Source organism: Diabrotica undecimpunctata, chromosome 7, assembly GCF_040954645.1.
Source record: "Diabrotica undecimpunctata isolate CICGRU chromosome 7, icDiaUnde3, whole genome shotgun sequence".
In the NCBI taxonomy this organism is placed as follows: domain Eukaryota; kingdom Metazoa; phylum Arthropoda; class Insecta; order Coleoptera; family Chrysomelidae; genus Diabrotica; species Diabrotica undecimpunctata.
The window spans coordinates 3111146-3131011 of NC_092809.1; the positions used below are offsets into that span (position 1 = coordinate 3111146).

At 34.7% G+C, this 19866-nt stretch overlaps 1 protein-coding gene across 2 annotated transcripts; it reads right to left on the minus strand.

Moving 5' to 3' along the window:
* Positions 1-483: 483 nt before the first annotated feature.
* On the minus strand, positions 484-16218 carry LOC140446164 (elastase-1-like). Of its 2 annotated transcripts, none has more exons than XM_072538694.1 (7): positions 15880-16218; positions 12521-12556; positions 10054-10163; positions 3790-3899; positions 2871-3073; positions 1396-1577; positions 484-811 (listed from the first exon to the last, which is right to left on the minus strand). In XM_072538694.1, the coding sequence occupies exons 1-7, from the start codon at positions 15947-15949 to the stop codon at positions 605-607; spliced, it is 918 nt and encodes a 305-aa protein (XP_072394795.1). In that variant the 5' UTR covers positions 15950-16218; the 3' UTR covers positions 484-604. The 2 variants fall into 2 exon arrangements, with proteins under 2 accessions (XP_072394795.1, XP_072394796.1); XM_072538695.1 differs by having other exon boundaries at positions 488-811; positions 12521-12550; positions 15880-16214.
* Between the last annotated feature and the right edge of the window lie 3648 nt (positions 16219-19866).

Here is a 19866-nt window from a genome sequence, read left to right on the forward strand (position 1 = left end):
TTCCTTGCCTATTCTACGTAGGACCTCATCATTAGTCACACGATCCACCCATGAAATTCTTAAAATACGTCTGTAACACCACATCTCGAATGCCTCGAGTTTTCTTAAAAAAGCTTCGGAAAGTGTCCAGGGCTCTACTCCGTATAATAACGTAGAAAATACATACCATCTAATGAGAGAGATATTGGTAGCAAGTGGTAAATCGTGACTTCTGAAAAGAGACTTCATCATTATGAACGCCGATCTCGCTTTTCCTATGCGTTGTTTTATTTCACTGGAGTGATTCCATTGGCTGTTAATGTTGGTACCAAGGTATGTGTAGCTGTCCACTCTGTCAATTGGATGTTTGTTAACCAAAAGCTGTGTATTTAATATTTCGTGCTTACTGACTACCATGTACTTTGTTTTCTTCGTATTAAGATCAAGTCCGTGTTCTCTACTTATATCTGATATACGCGACATTATTATAATACATAATATAATACATATAATAATAATATAATAATAAAAATATAATAATTTTAAATAAAACTGTTATTTAAAAAAATACTTGAAAGTGTAACAAATTTACTACTGCTAGAATCATACTATTCCTTGTTCTCAGCTAAAAGAAACGGATTCTCCTATTTGCAGGAGGCCAGACATTATTTACAATCCATTTAATATAATAAGAAATTCTGATAAAAGCCGCTGGTAGTTCTTTCTTGCCACAAACTCTTGATCCGAAGGATGAGACTCCTACTGCATAATACATGCATGATTCCTCATTACTATCTTTGCGATCTATCTGCAGAGGACTGCCAGAGTCAATCTAAAAATATAAGAAGTTAAGTGCAATAAATAAACACATATTATAACCAAATAATAATTGCTAAGTTTTTAAAAGACGTTTTGATTAAACATATAAGAGTTCAGACTATAAGGGTGAAATATTAAACAAAAATTATATAGATACGAGTGATTCATTTTAAATATCAGCCAATATTCCATTTAAAAGCAACTCAATTTTTAAAATTATGATACATTGGAAAAAATTTTGATATCAGTCTTATAGAATAGTCTAATTTTTTGTATCTTTTGTTGTAGTTTGGTTTCTTTTTCAAAAATCTATACATTTTTAAAATCTATTTGCTATTTTTTAGAAGATGCTTAGCTAAGCATAAATTTTTATAGATATAGCATAGATCTTATTAAAAAGTCTTTAAATTTTAATGAAAACATTATTTGTCTTTTTAAACGATGGGATTGCATTTAGATAATTACTTACAATAAATTATTATATTGTAGCATATCTCTGAACATGGCTTTTGTAAGCCAAAAGCGCTCATTTAGGAATTAAATCCTTTACATACCTTTAAAGTACTTTTTTTTCAACTTATTTACAAAATAAATTACCTGGCATCCATCAGTTGTCTTTCCTCCAGCACACACTATCTTATTTTTTACTATGGCCTCCGGTAATACGCCTTTTTCAGTAGGAACAAGGGTGTTATTGCAACTTTCATTACTATCAAAGTTAAGGAAAAGTTGTACCATGTTCGTCTGCTTGTCTTCTCCAATATCAGTTGGATGCCATCCTAAAAAATAGAAAGCAAAATGAGAATACATAGGAATAATTCAATAGTATTATAAAAAACTTGACAAACCTTTTCATGTAGAATAAATCCAAATTGTATATATATATATATATATATATATATATATATATATATATATATATATACTTTCAGAAAGACTTCCGCGGTTAATACAATTAAACCTAAAGCACTATTACAAGAATTAGTATTAAACTCAACAGATTTCCGGTTTGAACCTCGTTGAATTTTAGCCTCGTCTCCCGAGCCCCCAGAGACTACTAGACTGACCACTAATCAATGCACTACTACTATTGGAAACAGCGGACGGTTCATTTATACCGATTGTGACGTGGTTTGGGAGGAGGTTAGCGTGGGGGTTGGCGCGAACATTTATAACGGCTGTATTTTAATTGAAGGATTCTCGGCTAGCCATAGAAATTTAAAAAATGCCAAATTGTCCTATTTAAAGAGATAACGGCATCCGGTTATCTACGACATGGAGACCTGTTTTAACAAAATATCGTCCGCTGCATCCTCCAATCAAAATCCAGCCATTAAAAATGTTCTCACCAACCCCACGCCAACTCCAACACCAAACCCCATGAAAACCCCTAGGCCAAAAGCCTGTTGAGTTTATTATTAATTGCTGTAATAGTACTAATCTTAGCAAAGATTTATCAAAAAAAGAATTGGGACACTAAGCAGAACAGAAAAACTCTTATGAGTATATATAACAACAATAATTTAATAAAAAATAAAAAAAAGTATATAACAAAGCGAAATTTTGTCATAGTATTCTCCAGCGAACTATCCGGAAGATTCTTTTCAAAGATCCGGTCAGAGACTAGGTTTAAAAGACCTGAAGACACCTCTACCAAATCTAAAAAGGCAATATTAGAACTCTTATTACAGAACCAATTCCTAGAATCAACACATATTAATGAGCAGACTCAACTCAAACTGAGGTCTACAAATCAAGTAGGTACAAAGTAAACCTTCTACTCGTCTTAATTTTTCTCGTTTCAGACCTGCTAGATCATCGTTCTTTAATAGTCCCTCTTTAACCCTCCAGCTTAAAAAATAGATTTCAATAAACAGATATGGTATATTTATTATAAGGATTATCAGCTAAATATAAATTGAGAAAAAAACTATAATAAAATTAGTAAAAACATATAAAAAATTAGAGATAATATTACCAAGAACTAAACCGACACAAGACATTGATAGGGGAAAATTAGACTACTCAAATTTCTATTCTTAGTTATTCTCTGATAGTTGGTTTTTACTTACCTGTGTGAATACCTGGTCCATCCGGGTTCTCATTGCTAGTGTATAAACACGCTGGACTTACAAACTTATTAAAGTTAAAATCTTCTTTGACCCTAATAAGCGCTATATATAAAAGCGCTAGAATAGTGTGAATGGATCGTATCTGCTCATTTGTCACATCCTTGTCATCTGTGACTCCAGCTCTTACAAATTCTGGCTGATCTCTACGAAACATTTTAATATATGTATATATAAATATATATATGAGAGTATAAGAGATCAGCATTTTTGTGTCTGATTGATCTAAAGAAACGAAAAAATTTGAGTCTTGCTCTGTCGTTTGACGGAGCAAGACTCAAATATGTAATCCATCTTCTGTATAATAGTAAAGTTTCCCTAAATATTATAAAAACTATCTACATCTACCAAAACAACAAAATGGAAGTCAGAATAAATGGACATGGACAACTTACAGAACCTATAGAAACAGGCAGCGGAATAAGACAAGGGGATTCATTGAGCTCCATGCTCTCCAATTTGATCATGGATGAAATCATCAAAATCGTTAACAAAGGAAGAGGATGTAGAATAGTAAACAAAGTAAGATAGTCTGCCAATACTGGTTCAGAGATTTAACATGAGAGCAAAAGAATTTGTGGCATAAGTATTGAACAAGTAATGGAAATAAAATACCTGGGAATTACACTGTCTAGCTATGGAGACCTGGACAATAAAGTGAGAGATCAAGTACAAAAAGCAAATAGACTGGCAGGATGCCTTAATAACACTATATGGCGAAACAGATACATTGACACTGAGAGGAAGGCAAGAATTATTAATACTTTTGTGACGTTTGAAAAAAAAATTGTTATATAACCAAAAATTATATTAAATATTTTTTTATTAGCTGACATAATAACTATGTTTTTTCTGTACTTACGCCCCTTCTCCAGTAACACATTGGGTTGAGGTAAGAACGTAATTTTTACTAATAATGAAACCACTACAAAGATATTTAGTTTCATTATTTTTGATATAAGCGAGTTGTACCTAAAATATGTAAATAGAGATTAGATTCAAATATACATAATATAATAAAAAATAAACAACTGTAAATTTTTTTAGTGACGGTTGCCCCGCCGATTTTCCTTGCGTCCTCGTCCACACCGTCCCTCCATCTCAGTCGTGGTCTGCCTCTACTCCTATTTCCCACTGGGACCGATAATAGAGTTCGTTTGGGTGGGTAATTTTCATTTGCTCTTGACACATGTCCAGCCAATCTAAGCCTACCTATTTTTATGAAGGATATTACATCTCTACCATTTACTATTTTTTTATACTTCTCGTACAATTCGAAATTATATCGCCTTCTCCAAATACCATTCTCACAGAATGCGCCCATTATTCTTCTTAGTATCTTCCTTTCGAAGACGAGCAGAAGATTTGCGTCTGTTTTGGAGATGGTCCATGTTTCTGACCCATATGTCAGCACTGGTAGGATGAGTGTTCTATATATTATTAGTTTGGTTTTCTGGCTTAAATTTCTGTTTTTTAGCTGCTTGCTTAGTCCAAAATAACATTTGTTTGCTAGCAGTACCCTCCGTTTTACTTCTTCAGATGTGTCATTATCGTTTGTTATGAGAGAACCCAAATATGTAAACTTATTTACTACCTCAAAATTATATTGGTCTATACTGAAGTTTTCTTCGGCGTTTCTAGCTCTATCTCTGTTATTTGGAATAGATGCTAACATTTTGGTTTTTTCCTCGTTTATTTTAAGGCCCATATTTTGTGCGGCTGTCAAGAAGGTGGAAGTCATCTCTTTAAGTCCTCGTGTAAGCACTTTTAGCACACAGCTTTAGCAATGCCGCTTATTCGAAATACTTTATTAGCTATTTGTTAATATAGATAATAAGGGGGGCCGAAAAAAACTTTTCTTTTTATTTCGTGTTGCTATACCCCGAAAAAGTTGCTACTGGGAAAAAGTTTTAAATTATAAAAAGAATTTTTCAAATTGGTTGATATCTTCCGGTCGTGCATTGGTCGTAAAGTTTAAAAAAATTGGTTGTTTTTGAAATTTTTTTAAAAACACAAAAATGTTTTATCCCGTTTTGCGGTACCGCGCATATTTTTCCTTGAGGGGTCAGGATTAAAATATTGCAAAGAAAAAAAGATATATGGTGGCGTATCGTACATGAAATAAATAAAATCTATGGAAATACAACGCTTTTGATGACATAAAACTTAACGGCCCTACTTTTCATGTTCCAAGCACAAGACTTAAATAAAAAACTACTGAATTGCAATATTATAAATCGGTGGTCCTTGCAGAGTTGTTTAGTTTCACAGTAGCTAAAGACATGGCACTGTGTGGATGACCTTCGCTCCCCTCTCACTCCGCCTTACCCAAATCCATTGCCACTCTCTCACACAGATCACACCATCCGTCCAGACTGCCAGTCTGCCACGCCGTTTCAAGCAAGGGTGTTACACATATATACAAAGATAACATGTCATACATTTGAGTCTCCCATATTTGGCCATCCAAATAAGCTTCCGACCCACGTATATGTTTTAAAATGCTGTTTTAAAGAACGTTTTAACTTTCTTACCTACTGTGTCAGAGTACACTCCGTTCAGCTCGCGGAGATAAGACTACGGCCGAGGCGAGAAGGCCCTGCCTGTCGGAATTGAGAGGTGGAGAGCCGTCGCTTAAGGTGTCGGGTTTGTAGAAACGCACACGGATGCTTAGGCGTCACGGTCACCGGTCTACATTCCTAGTATCCGAGACGAAACTCTCAGGGACCACTCTACTCTCATTCCAAAAGAACCAGGCGAGGTTGAAAAAGCTGGGCCCGTACACACCTCTTTTGGCCTTATGTCAATCGTGGTGTTGGTCTCCCGGCACGTACCCGCCAGGAGATTTAAGACTGGTAGAGGAGAGATCCTCGGCGGCGACCTGTCTACGTGCGAGGTGGAAATTCCTGTGCCTGCGTCACCTATCCGTCTGTGAGAGATGATAACGGGTAGGTGAGGTAATCGCAACACAGGTACTACGGGGAAGGTGAAGCCCCACAAAACGTGCCTTGTGTACATGGCGTGGCACCTTCACTTTGGTGTCGGACTCGTAGGGGCAGTGGAGGCGCTAACGGTCGTATAGCCGAAAGGCCAGGTAGACCAGGGTCCTGCCAAAATTTATTTTGGAGGGCACAAAGCATTGCAATGTGTCAGAGTACAGAATTGTTTAACTAATAAATACTTTTCATGATAATTACTAAAAACTACGAAAATCTTTTAACCGTGACAAAGACAAGGCATTGTTTAAAAGAAAACTTTCAGAATTTAAAGAAAAGTCGGCTGAAATATTTGATATTTTGAGCTGCAAGTGCAATATTGTCGTGCAATGCAGTTGCCATAAGACTCCTGACCTATGTGCGTGTAAGGAAGTATGGGTTAGGTAAGATTGGAAGTGTGGACATTAAACAGATACAGAAACTAGTCCAACGAAAGAAAAGAAGAATAACTAGGCTGAAAAACACTCAACCGATACTTCCTCTTGATGTATCGCAACCTTCATCCTTAAAGTCAAATGTGACATCAAACACAAACAGTGACTTATCCGAAGAACTTGGTGGACATTTAAGTGATGAAGATGATAACTATGAGCCTCCGTGGCAGATGTGAGTTAAATGAAAGTCAACAGCCTTAGTTAGAGACCGTTGTGGAGTATCAAACCGTGCGACCGCAGCCATTACATCAAGTGTTTTGAAAGACGTTGGTGTAATTTCAGAAATTGATAGTTCATATGTTGTGGATAAAAAACAAACTTAGACTGGAAAAAGAACGTAAACGCAGGCAACTACAAGATGAAGGTAAATGTTTAAGTGTACACCTGCCACTATTTGAATAACAGGAAAGATAAAACACTTGTCGTTGATCAGGAACAGTCTAAACAATATCGAAGAATCAAGAAAAAGAACAGGGTTCAATATATATTGGACATGTTTCACTCTACTCAGGTTCAGATCGTTAAATCGCTAACTGTATTATTTCTTATTTATCTACACTTGACATTTTCTTGGATGAATTGGATGTTATTGGCTGTGATGGCACAATAACAAAAACAGGCTGGAAAACGGGTATTATTCGCCTAATTGAAGAGCATTTGAATAAACCATTGCAATAGGGAGTGTATCTTTTGCACTTTAATGAACTGCAATTTCGTCGCTTATTTCAAGTTCTTGATGGTAAAACATCCGGTCCCAAGTCTTTTAGTGGTCCACTAGGAGTCCAGATAAGTGCTTGTGAAAATCTCCCACTAGTCAGTTTTGAGAGTATTGAATGTGAAATTCCAGATGTAGACTGAAAACTGTTGAGTAACGATCAACAATATTTGCTTGACATTTGTACTGCAGTGAAGTCAGGTACTTGTCCAGACAGTGTATGTCGTCGCGATCCTGGACCTCTTTCCCACTCAAGATGGCTAACCACAGCAAACCGTATTATACGACTTTACGTAAGTACGGCAGAATTTACTCATGAACATAAAATTTTAGTTTCGTTCATTATGAAGTCAATACAATCTTCAAGATTTTTACCTGAAAATCTTCTGCAAGTTGTTGATCCCGTCATAGAGAAAAATTCATTTTTTGCTCATCCTGAAAATTTACTTCTAAGCATGCTTGTAGATGATAGAAAGCATATCCGAGAACTAGGTCTAAGAATAGTAATAAAAGCGAAGAACACAACAACAAGACCGTTACCTAGGAACTTTGTTACTCCAAAACTTATTTTCAGTGCAACTTTATCATCATCTTTGGCTCGACAATCCTCTGTGGATCTTGGCCTGCTCCAAGATTCGTCGCCATTCTGTTCGGTTTCTGGCAACATGTTGCCATCTTCTGATTTTTAATATCCGTAAGTCGGTTTCAACTCCATCTAGCCACCTAATTCGCGGTCGGCCTTTGCTTCTTCTTCCTACAGGTGTTCTTGTGGTTAGCTTTTTAGCAATCGTATTTTCTGGCATTCGTATTATGTGTCCAGCCTATCTAAGTCGCTGTGTTTTAATAAACGTTATGACATCTGGCTCATCAAAGAGCTGATACAATTCAAAATTATATCTTCTGCGCCACTGCCCTTGGTCGTTTATAGCTCCAAATATTTTGCGGAGTATTTTACGCTCAAATATTTCCAAAAGTCTTTCATCTTTCTGCGTTAGAGTCCATGTTTCTGCTCCATATGTGAGGACCGGCCTCAGCAATGTTTTGTATATAATAATTTTAGTTCTTCTTTGAATGTTTCTTAAGTGGAAATGCTTTTGAAGTCCATAGTATGCCCTATTTGTAAGATTTATTCGTCTTTTGATTTCTTCGCTTGTTTTATTGGTAGCAGTTAATAGCGACCCAAGGTATGTGAAGTTGTTAACACGTCCAAAGGTATGACTTCCAAAGACTGTTTCTCGTTCCTCATTTGCTATCGGATCCTTTGTAACCAACATGTACTTGGTTTTGTCTTCGTTGATGACTAGACCGACCTGTTTTGCCGCTGTTTCCAATTCTAGGAGATATTGCTCAACATCTCGCTTGCTACGCCCTATTATGTCAACTTCATCAGCATATGCTAAGACTTGTATCGATCTATTGTAAATAGTACCGCCGTCCCTAATTCGTGTATCTCGGACTGCCTTTTCTAAGGCAATATTAAATAGGAGGCAAGCCAGAGCATCCCCTTGTCTGAGTCCATCCTTTATCTCAAAGGATCTAGAATTCTCTCCCTGTATTCTAACAGTGGCTTCCAAGTTAGACATTGTCATTCTCGTTGGTCGGATGAGTTTCTCTGGTATACCAAATTTATGCATTGATTGGTATAGCACTGTTCTCTTGACACTGTCGTATGCGGCCTTGAAGTCGACGAATAGGTGATGGGTTTCAATATTGAATTCTAATGTTTTCTCGAGAATCTGTCTTATTGAATGAATCTGGTCAATTGTTGATTTTTCTGGAGTGAATCCAGCTTGATATTTACCAACTATGCCCACTGTGTAAACTTGCAGCCTTTCGTAGAGAATATTTGCTAGTATTTGCTAGTATTTTGTAAGCAGTTTCAGTGCAACTTACTTCACAGAAATGATAGACTGGGGCACATGTCAGTTATCGTCCCCACCCCTACTGCGAAGATTAACTGATGAAGGAATGTCTTCAATGATAACATCTGGAAATGTTAGTAAATGGAAATTTGATAAATTTTCGTGCCATACGCAAGCTGTGGAATAATGTGACTAAGGCGTCGATAAAGGTCGTTGGTGCCAACTCCAGGGATGGATTCATCAGGACAACACTTCTTTCCGGTTCTTCCATGCCAGACTACACACACACACACACACAAGTCACAGTTTAAGTGAACATCGACTAGAAGACCTACCAGTTTGTTTGAAATAAAGACTAAAAGTTGAAGTAAAGTTTAACAATAGGTAAATTCATAAACACATTTGTTCTACTTATTATTCTGTAATTGTACATGGAATTTACAAACAATATACAGTATTTCAATGTTTGAGCTATTTTTAATTGTATTTATTAAGAAGCCCGAAATCCAATTTGAAGTAGAACTATAGCATTCGTTTTATATTCTGAAATACGTTGTATTTTCAAAGAAAAAAATAGCAAAAAGACGATATTTGTTAATATTTCATGGACGATGCGCGACCGGAATATGTCAATATCTTTTTTTCTTTGCTTTATTTTAATTCTCACCCCTTAAGGAAAGATATACACGATATAGCAAAATGGGATAAAATATTTTTGTGTTTTTAAAAAAATTTCAAAAACAACCAATTTTTTTAGACTTTACGACCAATGCGCGACTGGAAGATATCAACTTTTAGCAACTTTTTCGCGGTATAGCAACACGAAATAAAAAAAAAGTTTTTTTCGGCCCACCCTAACAGATAACAATTGAAATCTATGAAGGTTAATAATAGTGGTATTTCATATTTTTTATATAAATTCTAACAGTGGGAGCAGACGCTTTTTAATAGTCATTGTTTATTCCCATAGGGGCCTCCATATATTTCAATAATAAATAAAATGGAGCAGAAAAATATTAGATTCTAGCTCTTGGTTTTTATTTACCCCGACAACAGAACTTCGAACTAAAATCTAATACGTTTTCCCTTGTATAATAATATATAATAAAAAACTATTACCATATGAGGAAATTCTCCTTTTGCTGCTACATTTCCTCTAATTATGCGTATATCTAGAGGGACAGGACAAAAATTATTCTTTTTGGCATCTTCAGTGTATTTTTTACACACTGAAATATAAAAAATGTAATATTAACAATTTATCAATAAAATAATTCTAAACGGAAAAACAGTTAAGATTTGATTTTACGTATAGTGCGTCTGTATATCCGCTTATACGTATTTCATCCTAAAAGGAATCTTCGGAGCGGCTATTTACAAAAGCTCTGAACGTGAAAACAATATTTCCTATTATAGTAGATAAAACATTAAAATGGCTTCGATATGGACGCAATAGCGACATCTGATAATAAATCCGGAAACTAATTGTCGAAACAAAATTCAGATTTCTGCTTTAATCTGTGCCTTCTAAAAATTACAAGGCAAAACAGACGTTGATAAAAATGTAATTAGAGACATGGGGAATCTAAAATTGCAATCAACAACATATCTCTTCACTTACTTACTTACTTAGTCCTAAGCCTTTCTACCGTTAGGTGTAAGGCTGGTGGGGTTAAGATTTGCACTGTTGTCTCCGTGCTATCCGGTCTTGTGTTAGATTTCGTGCACCTTCCCATGTCAATCCTTTCTTCTCAACTTCTTTTCTGATTTCGTCTACCCACCTAACTCTTGGTCTTCCTCGTTTGTTTTTCCCTTGCATTCTCGTTTCAAACACTCGTTTTGTTAATCTTTCATTCGACATTCTACACACGTGCCCGAACCATCTTAGTTGCCCCTCTACTATTTTTTCGTTTATTGGTTCTAGTTTTAGGTTTTGTCTGATTGTTTTGTTTCGTATTTTGTCTGTCCTCTTTCTGTTTGCTATTTTTCTCAGGAACCTCATTTCCATAGCATTGACTCGAGATTTTTGTCTCCCAGTCAATGTCCATGACTTGCTATTATAGATGATTGTAGGTCTAACTACTGATTTAACGACTGCCGTTTTTACCTTCTCCGGTATTTCTTTTTTCCCCAAAAATGTTGTTTTCATAGTGTTAAATAAGCTTCCTGTTCGTCCCATTCTCTCATTTATTTCCATGTCTTGTTTACCGTTTGATTCAATTATTGCTCCTAGGTATTTAAAATGTTCCACTTGTTCTAGTTGTTTTCCGTTTAATTGTATTGCGTGTGTCTTTCTCTTATTTGAAATTATCATTGTTTTTGTTTTCTCTGTATTTATTTTCATATTTATGTTTGACAGTTCTTCTTCTAGGATTTCAAGGTTGTACTGTAGGTCTTCTCTGTTTTCTGCTATCAAAACCATGTCGTCTGCAAATACAAGCTCTGATAGTTGAGTCTGTTTCATTTGCCAGTTTCCTAATGTTAGTTTTCTCATTTTTCTCTTGGCTTTCTTTATTGCTTCATCCAGTACCACTGAGAACAGCAGTGGGCTCAACACGCATCCCTGTTTGACGCCTTAACTTGTAGTAAATTCTTCGGATTCCTCGTTGTTGGTTCTCACCGTATTTGTATTATTATTGTACATATCCTTAATTACATCAATTGTTATCCTGTCAACTCCTCTTTCCTTTAATGTCCTCCATACGTCCTTTCTTTGTATTCTGTCAAACGCCTTTTCCAGATCAATAAAGCATATATGTATTTCTCTATTTTTATTGATTACTTTCTCACTTATTTGTCTTATTGTGAATATGTGGTCTTGCGTGCTTCTGTCCTTCCTGAATCCACATTGTGTATCTTCCATAGTTGGTTCTATTTGGGTTTTTATTCTTGTTTCTATTATTCTTGCGAATACCTTCCCAGGAATACTTGATATAGTAATACCTCGGTAATTATTACAGTTTCTCTTGTCGCCCTTTTTGTGTATTGGTAGTATAATGTCTTTCTTCCAGTCCTGTGGTATTTCTGCTCTCTTTATGATATCATTCATTAGTTCTTTCATGCTGTCCACTCCCTCTATTCCCATGAATTTTATCATTTCCGCGGTGATATCATCCTTGCCTGGTGCGTTGCCTAATGTAACTCTTTCAATTGCCTTTTCTAGTTCCTCTGTTGTTATGGGTTCTACTTTTTGTTCTTCATTAATTTCTTGTATCTCCACTATGTTGTCTACGTCTGTATGAGTTAGCTCTTTGAAATGTTCTCTCCATCTTTCCATTATTTGGTTTTCTTCTATTATTACCTTTCCATTCTTGTCTTTTATATTCGGCATCTCTTCGGCATATCTCTTCAACTAAGCAAAACTCCCTAGCGAATTGGTTTCTAGTACTCATAAAGAGTATACCGAAATAAAAGGAAAGACAGTTAAGATTTGATTTCACCTAGGTATAGTCCGTCTGTATTACATGTTTTTCAACTTCTGTTTTGCCTTGCAATTCTTAGAAGGCACAGATTAAAGCAGAAATCTAAATTTGGTTTTGACAATTAATTTCCCGATTTGAAATAATTCTAATTTTTAAAAACTTACTTTCATTGGCAACAGCACCTGCATTTGATTCTAAAATTAAGAAAGAATATGATTTAGTCTACTTTCTACAAAGCTTACTATAGTATTTTTCACAGTAAAATCATTTCACGTCACGATTTATACACACTGACGTCTCTTGTATTTAAAATTTCCATAACATGAACCTTAGAGTTCAAATTTTCCTAAGACAGCAAAAAATACGACACCTATATGGAACTGCTCGATTTTTCATAGGCGTCAACATGGTATTATAATATAAAATGTAATCGAAATTACATTGAGAATTTTATAATTATATTGAATATAGAAGATAGAAGATCATTTCTTTTTATTAATAGTATAAATTGTATTCAACATTTCTTTAAGTCTAAAGCATTCTGTTAAAGTTACGTTGATTGGGAAGCTGACAAAAATTAGGAGAGAAATTACTCAAGAATTTCCTAAACATAAATTAAGAGAAGTTCAATTTAGCATATTTTGATTTCAAAAATATTATATGAATACCTTTTTATTGGCGGCATAAATACTTTTGTTTTACATTCTGCTGTAAATTCTGGAAAATCACTTAAATGGGTACATTTTCTTAAAAACCTTGCAAGAACTTGATGAAAGGACATCTCTATACACGATCACAAATAAAATCACCTCCACGAGACACAACCAAGTTTTTATTCAGGATGTTTCCCAGGCAACCAGTTCTTTCTCAAGAAGATGAAAATCCTGCTGATCGTCTGCAGATGCTGCCACAGTTGGTGATAACACTGAAAAAATTGAGTCATATACGTCTATGAAATGTACAAAACGTAGAGCATTTACTTTTAAACGACATTCCAAATTTAATATTCTACTTTTCTTCTTCCTCTTTGTAAGCAATTCTGCTTGTTCACTGGTGGATTAATACCTCTATGGAAGGTTGTCATTCCATCTTTTGCGCTTTTATCCGATACCTCTTCTGCCAGTTGGTCTCTTTCATTCTGGTTATGTGGTTATTCCAATTTTTGTTTCTATTTTGTGTCCTTTTTTTTATCTCTCCCGTTCAAAATAGCATTTGGGTTGTGGCTGTGTCTCAATTTCTTTGTTTCCCATTTTATATCCCCTTCATTTGTTAACGCTTTTACAGATTTCATCCATGATCAAACTGAAGAGCATGGGGCTCAATAAATCCCCTTGTATTATTCCGCTGCCTATTTCTATAGCCGCCTGGAATCGTTTTCGGAGGAGATTATTGGTGAATACCAATGTGGCTTCAGACGAAAGAGGTCAACTATAGACCAAATACATATGTTAAGAGGTATACATGAAAAATGTGTTGAATATAACATATCTATTTACAACTTGTATATCGATTTCAAACAGGCGTTTGATGGAGTAGATCGACAAAAGATGTTAAAGCAACTATCTATGTTAGGGATACCCAATAAGTTGGTTAAACTTATACGAATGACTCTGGAGGGTTCCAAAGCTATGGTGAGAATAGATGGAGATATGACGCAGGCCTTTGATATTGAAAATGGAGTTAGACAAGGGGATGCCTTATCAACAACACTTTTTAATCTAACTTTAGAAGCTGTTGTTAGAAAACTGGATGTAAACGGCTGTATTAATACAAGAGCTATGCAAATATGCGCATATGCGGATGATGTTGCCATAATAAGCCGCAACAAAAGGGTATTGAGCGAAAAAGTCATAGAACTGAAACGAGAAGCTGCTACGTTTGGTCTATATATAAATGAAAGCAAAACAAAATATATGGAGTGCACAAAATCGAATGAACATGAGAATCTGAAGTTAGACAACCATACCTACAAATATGCCTCCACTTTTCCCTACCTAGGCTCAATAATAAATGACAACAACAACATTAGTCAAGAAATACAAGCACGGATTCTTAGCGGTAATAAGTGCTTTTATGCATACAAAGACTTAATGAAAAGTAAGTTACTGAATCGTGAGTCTAAGCTGAGAATCTACAAAACAGTAATTAGACCAGTGGTCACATATGGATGTGAAACGTGGACCCTCTTAACCACTGATGAAAATCAACTGAGAATATTTGAGCGCAAAATACTAAGGAAGATATTTGGACCAACCCAATGCAGCGATAGTTCGTGGAGAATGAAAATGAACCACGAGCTGGATGAACTAATGCATAGCGCAGATATTGTCAGATTTGTAAAATCACAAAGACTAAACTGGCTTGGTCACCTAGAAAGAATGCCAGATAATCGAGCTGTAAAAGTAGTCCAGACATGGAAGCCCCAAGGAAACAGAACAAGAGGAAGGCCCCGTAAAAGATGGATAGACGACGTAGAGAGAGATCTTAAAACCATGAACATCAGGCAGTGGCGAAGGAAAGTATCCGACAGGGCAGAATGGAAGAACATTGTTAAGCAGGCCAAGACTCACAAAGGGTTGTAGCGTCATTAGAAGAAGAAGAAGATTTCTATAGGTTCTGTAAGTTGTCCATCTATTCTGACTTCCATTTTGTTGTTTTGGTAAATGTTTTCTATAATTTTTATAATATTTAGGTCAACCAGACACAGAAATGCTAGTCTATTATACTTTCTACTAGTGATTTCTCAGTAGTTTGGTTTATAACAAATATTGCATCTATACACGATTTTCATCCACGATCATCTGTACAAATTTAATATTGTATGTACCAATTGTAATAATCAAATAATTTAAAAAACATTTTTTAAATTTATTAATTAGTTAAATTAATAAAGCTTTTTTTATTTGAAATCAATAAAGCTTTAACGATACAATTAATCAATACCGGAAAAAGTGTGGAAAATAATAAGGAAATAAATGACAGCAAATTGCTGTCGCGCGCCCGATATTTTAATTATTTAAGGCATGCCCGGACCAAGATGATGCAGGTATGTTCATCGTCGAGATGTTAATCACTCAATGTGAATTGCTGGATTGCAAGTTCCACAGAGGAGTAGAATTTGAAGGTCAAACAAGACGTGTAGGAAGAAGGTTAGGAATGGATGGTTCTAGGTAGGTCAATAATGGTGAATGGATGTTGATTATCTAATCGTCAATCAACGTAAAGCAGACCTCTAAGGAAATGAAGAAATGCGGTTATAAGTGATATCAAAAAGCTAATAAATGGAGACTGAAATAAACACAAAATGTCTGTTAACTCCCTTAGAAGTAATTATAATAATTATATCGATAATAACAAGATTTTCGGGAATTCTTGAAACAATATACAGTACTAATATTACTTTAAAATATTCATTTGCATAGATTGTTAGGTAAACGATTATAAAATGCATGTTTATACAAACAATTTTTACTATAAAAAACAATAAAATCAGAACTCTTTATCATACTTGTATCTGACTTACCTTGGGAATTTCCATGTACAATGTTTAAATGAAAGCATAATACACCGATCAACAGATTCAGACCCTTCATTTTCACTTTATTCTTAATAATATGTCGATGAATTTCTTAAATGTTGCAGTTCTCAGTCAACAACGTTATTTAAAGATACTTCTTGGGAAACACAGTGACCACGTGAAGGTATGTTAATTATTGGGAATTTTAAAATTTTGTTTATACCAGTCAGGAGAATAAAACAACAACAGTGTATAACGAAAGTGTAGCTGATATATTAAAGCACATATTTTTTATTATAATGTATTATTAGCCATCTATGAGTTATAAACAATCTATATAATAAGCGTCTTTGGGGTTCGAAATATAAATTGATTTTAGAGTGTCACTCCAATGACTGGACCTCTGGTATGAAACAAACATGACATTCCAATAATCTGCCATACACATACACTTATATGGCATATTATCATACATGAGTCCGCTAGATGCAAAATTCTGTATTTGCAAAAATTGTAAAAATTGAGTTTTAGCTGACAGTTATTTGTCACATGTTATAGCTATCTGCTGATGTAGAAATTCAGCAGCAAAGTAAGGTATTTACTAAGAAAAAGGCATTAGAAATCTTGAATCAGACGCAAAACTCTGTATTTGTCAGCCTATGCCAGTTGCATAACTGTGTAATTGCAATTGGCCAATCGCTTATATTGTTTGAGTCACATGACACGTCTCATGTGCACATGTCAATTATTCCATCATTCGCCATTACCGGTTTTACTGTTTGTTATTTGAGTACTAAAAACACCAAGTTTATTGCAAATAATTAACATTATGGATCTTCATGTGCATATTAGACCTTGTGAAAAAGGAAAAGGGAGAAAACGAGTTGTACAAACAGAAAAATGGAAACGAAATGTAATGAAACTTAAGAGGTAAGAGGTGTCTACAATTAACTAGATAGGTTTGGGACTTATTGTAAATATTTTTAGGTATAAACCTAAGGATTTACCCGGTTTTCCCACCTGTAACCATACAAAGAAAGTGTATTGTTGTATAGATTTAAAGATGCGAGACATTCAGCGTTTCCATAATAATCTGTATTCAACAACTGACAACATAAAACAAGATATTTTTTTGCTAAAATTTTGTGAAGGTCAAAAGCCCAAGAGATCAGGTACAAACCTACATGGAATTTCAATTAAATATTTTGTTCCTACAGTAGAGGGTGGACTTTTAAGAGTATGCAAGACAGCATTTCTTGGAATAACTCATTTAAGTTCTGAAAGAATAGAGCGTGTTGTAAGAACGTTTGTTATCCGGGGTGAAATACCAAAAGAGAGAAGAGGGGGAGATACAACAAAAGGTAGATTTGATCCAATAAAATTATCTATCCAAACATTTATGGGGCGTTTGAACGGTGCAGAGAGTCATTATAATAGAGGACGATCGACTAGATTGTATTTACCATATGATCTGAATTTTACAAAGCTTTACAGAATGTATTGTCAACGTCATCCACATCATTCCGTAAAGTTATCATATTTCCGAACATACGTTAATGAACATTACAACATATCATTCGGCACTCCCTTAGTAGATGCTTGTTCTGCGTGTCTCAGAGCGAAGGAAATTTTGAGAAAAGAAAATTCAGAAGAAGAAAAGTTAAAAGTTATAACAGAGCAGAGAGTTCATACGTTAAGAGCTAAAGCCTTTTATTCTTTGTTAAAAAATGAATCAAATCATAACATACAAATATTTTCTTTTGATTGTCAAAAAAATCTTTCTTTGCCAAAGCTTCCCGACCAGGCGGCTTATTTCTCACAGCAAATAAATTTTTATAATTTCACCATCGTGGCTGGAAATTCGAAATCCCATCTTTCTTCTGCAAATGTGACGTCATATGTTTGGCTGGAGTTTGAACATCCAAAAGATTCAAATGCTGTTGCCTCTGCTGTACATGATACTCTCATAAAATTCAACTTTAAAAATCAAATCGAAAAAGTTCACCTATTTGCAGATGGATGTGGTGGACAGAACAAAAATAGCACGATGATGTCTATGATAATCTACTGGTTGGTTTATGAAGCACCTGGTAACATCAAGGAAGTGGAGTTTACGTTTTCTGTTATTGGTCATTCCTTTTTGCCACCAGATAGGATTTTCGGTATGATAGAAAGGGAGATGTGCTGAGACTTGGTAAAGACTGGCAGATATCAGACTGGAGAAAGACGAGTGACGTTGTTGTTAAAAAACCTTCCTTTTTAAATGTAATGCAACGAAACGATTTATATTTTCTAAGGCCAAAGATTATATGGCTACGGTAAGGGGGGAAATATTTTATCGTTCTGACATAGGGTTCAGCAAGTCTATAATACGAAAAGGGAAAAAAGATTTCTTTATTGAAACCAAAGTTACAACAGATTGGATGTTCATTGAAAGGAGATAAATCGTCCATAGGCACTCTCCTTAGAAACCATTTTGGTGAAAATTGGAGAGACCATCCGGATCTCAAATTTTATAAAATTATAGATACTGGCGTACAAGCAAATAATAACGAGAGTGCTGCAGAAAATGATCATATTGATGATGAGGACCCAGAGGAACTTAGTGTTTAGGAATTAATATAAATATATACATATTATAATTTGTAATACCTTTTGTACTTTGGATAAAAATAAACTTCACTAAAAGTTTACTTCCACATGCTTTCTTCCTTATTCCTAACACACTAGGTTTAGAAAAGAGACTAATATAACAACCACTAATATCGTTAATGGTTGACTATTATCATGTATTTGCCAATGTTAGTTGCATAAATCTGTATTTACATAGTTCACTTGCAAAACTCGGTATTTTCAATTTTTTTTCCTTTTCTAGCAAACCCAATAACTTTTCTAAGAAAAAAATCATTATATTTTACCTAATAAAGCATTTATCTATCACAAAAAAGTCCCATTTATTATGTCTAAGGTTTTTTGCAAAATTTATCAGTTTTTGCAAATAATTCAGTTTAACTTATACAGTAAATACAAAGTTTTGCATCTAGCGGACTCACATATGATTTACAAAACAAACTAAAATACCTATATACACAATTACGGTAAGTTAGAACACTTATTATTATTTATAAATCAAGTCTAATGGTTTTTTACGTTTTAGATTTTGTATACCATTCAGTAAGATACTAAACACATAGTCTCTTAACATTCTTACTCATAGACCTAAATACATATTTCAATAATTATTGCCTTCGGTTTTCCACATTCTGCTCACTTGTTTTATTTGCTGTATTTCCAAGGTATTTCTAGTTATTCCTTTTTTGATGCAGGTTCAATAATCTTTAAAGTTTGACTTAAAAACAATTTAATTTGGACATTTCCATTTCGATTTCGGAAATATTTTTCATAAAAACCAATATTACATTTTAAAATCCTGTGTTTCCTTTTATACAAATACGACATCAACACCGCTGGTCCCCTGATCTTTTTCCAACATCAACTTCTTTCGTTTTCTTGTCGATTTATCATCTCTTGTCCCTCCATAAAATAAAGTGACCCCGGCACAACCGAAAGACGGATCATTCTCGTCTGAGAGATTCTTATCTGCATTCTTACTGCGCGAACAAAAAAGGTTTATTGATGGGTCGTTCCTAAAATGAAAATCTGTTTTTCTATTAAACATCGAAAGCCTTTTTCTTCTACGGGAGGATAATGGTGCACAAATATCATTCGATTTTCATGTTTATCGATAAAGCGATCTCTCTGGCTGTATTAATGCTGTCAACGGTTGTAAAAAGGGTTCAAGTATATTGCTTGAAAGCTGCAGCTTAATGTGGATCATTATTTATTTACAGATACAATATTTTTTAGCGAAAATAAATGGTAATACCAATGTACTTGTAAGCTTTATGAATGATGTCGCTCTGAAACTATTTTTTTTTTGGTATTTCTCTATTATCTACTAATTTCTTGGGACTACACCGCAACTTTAAATAC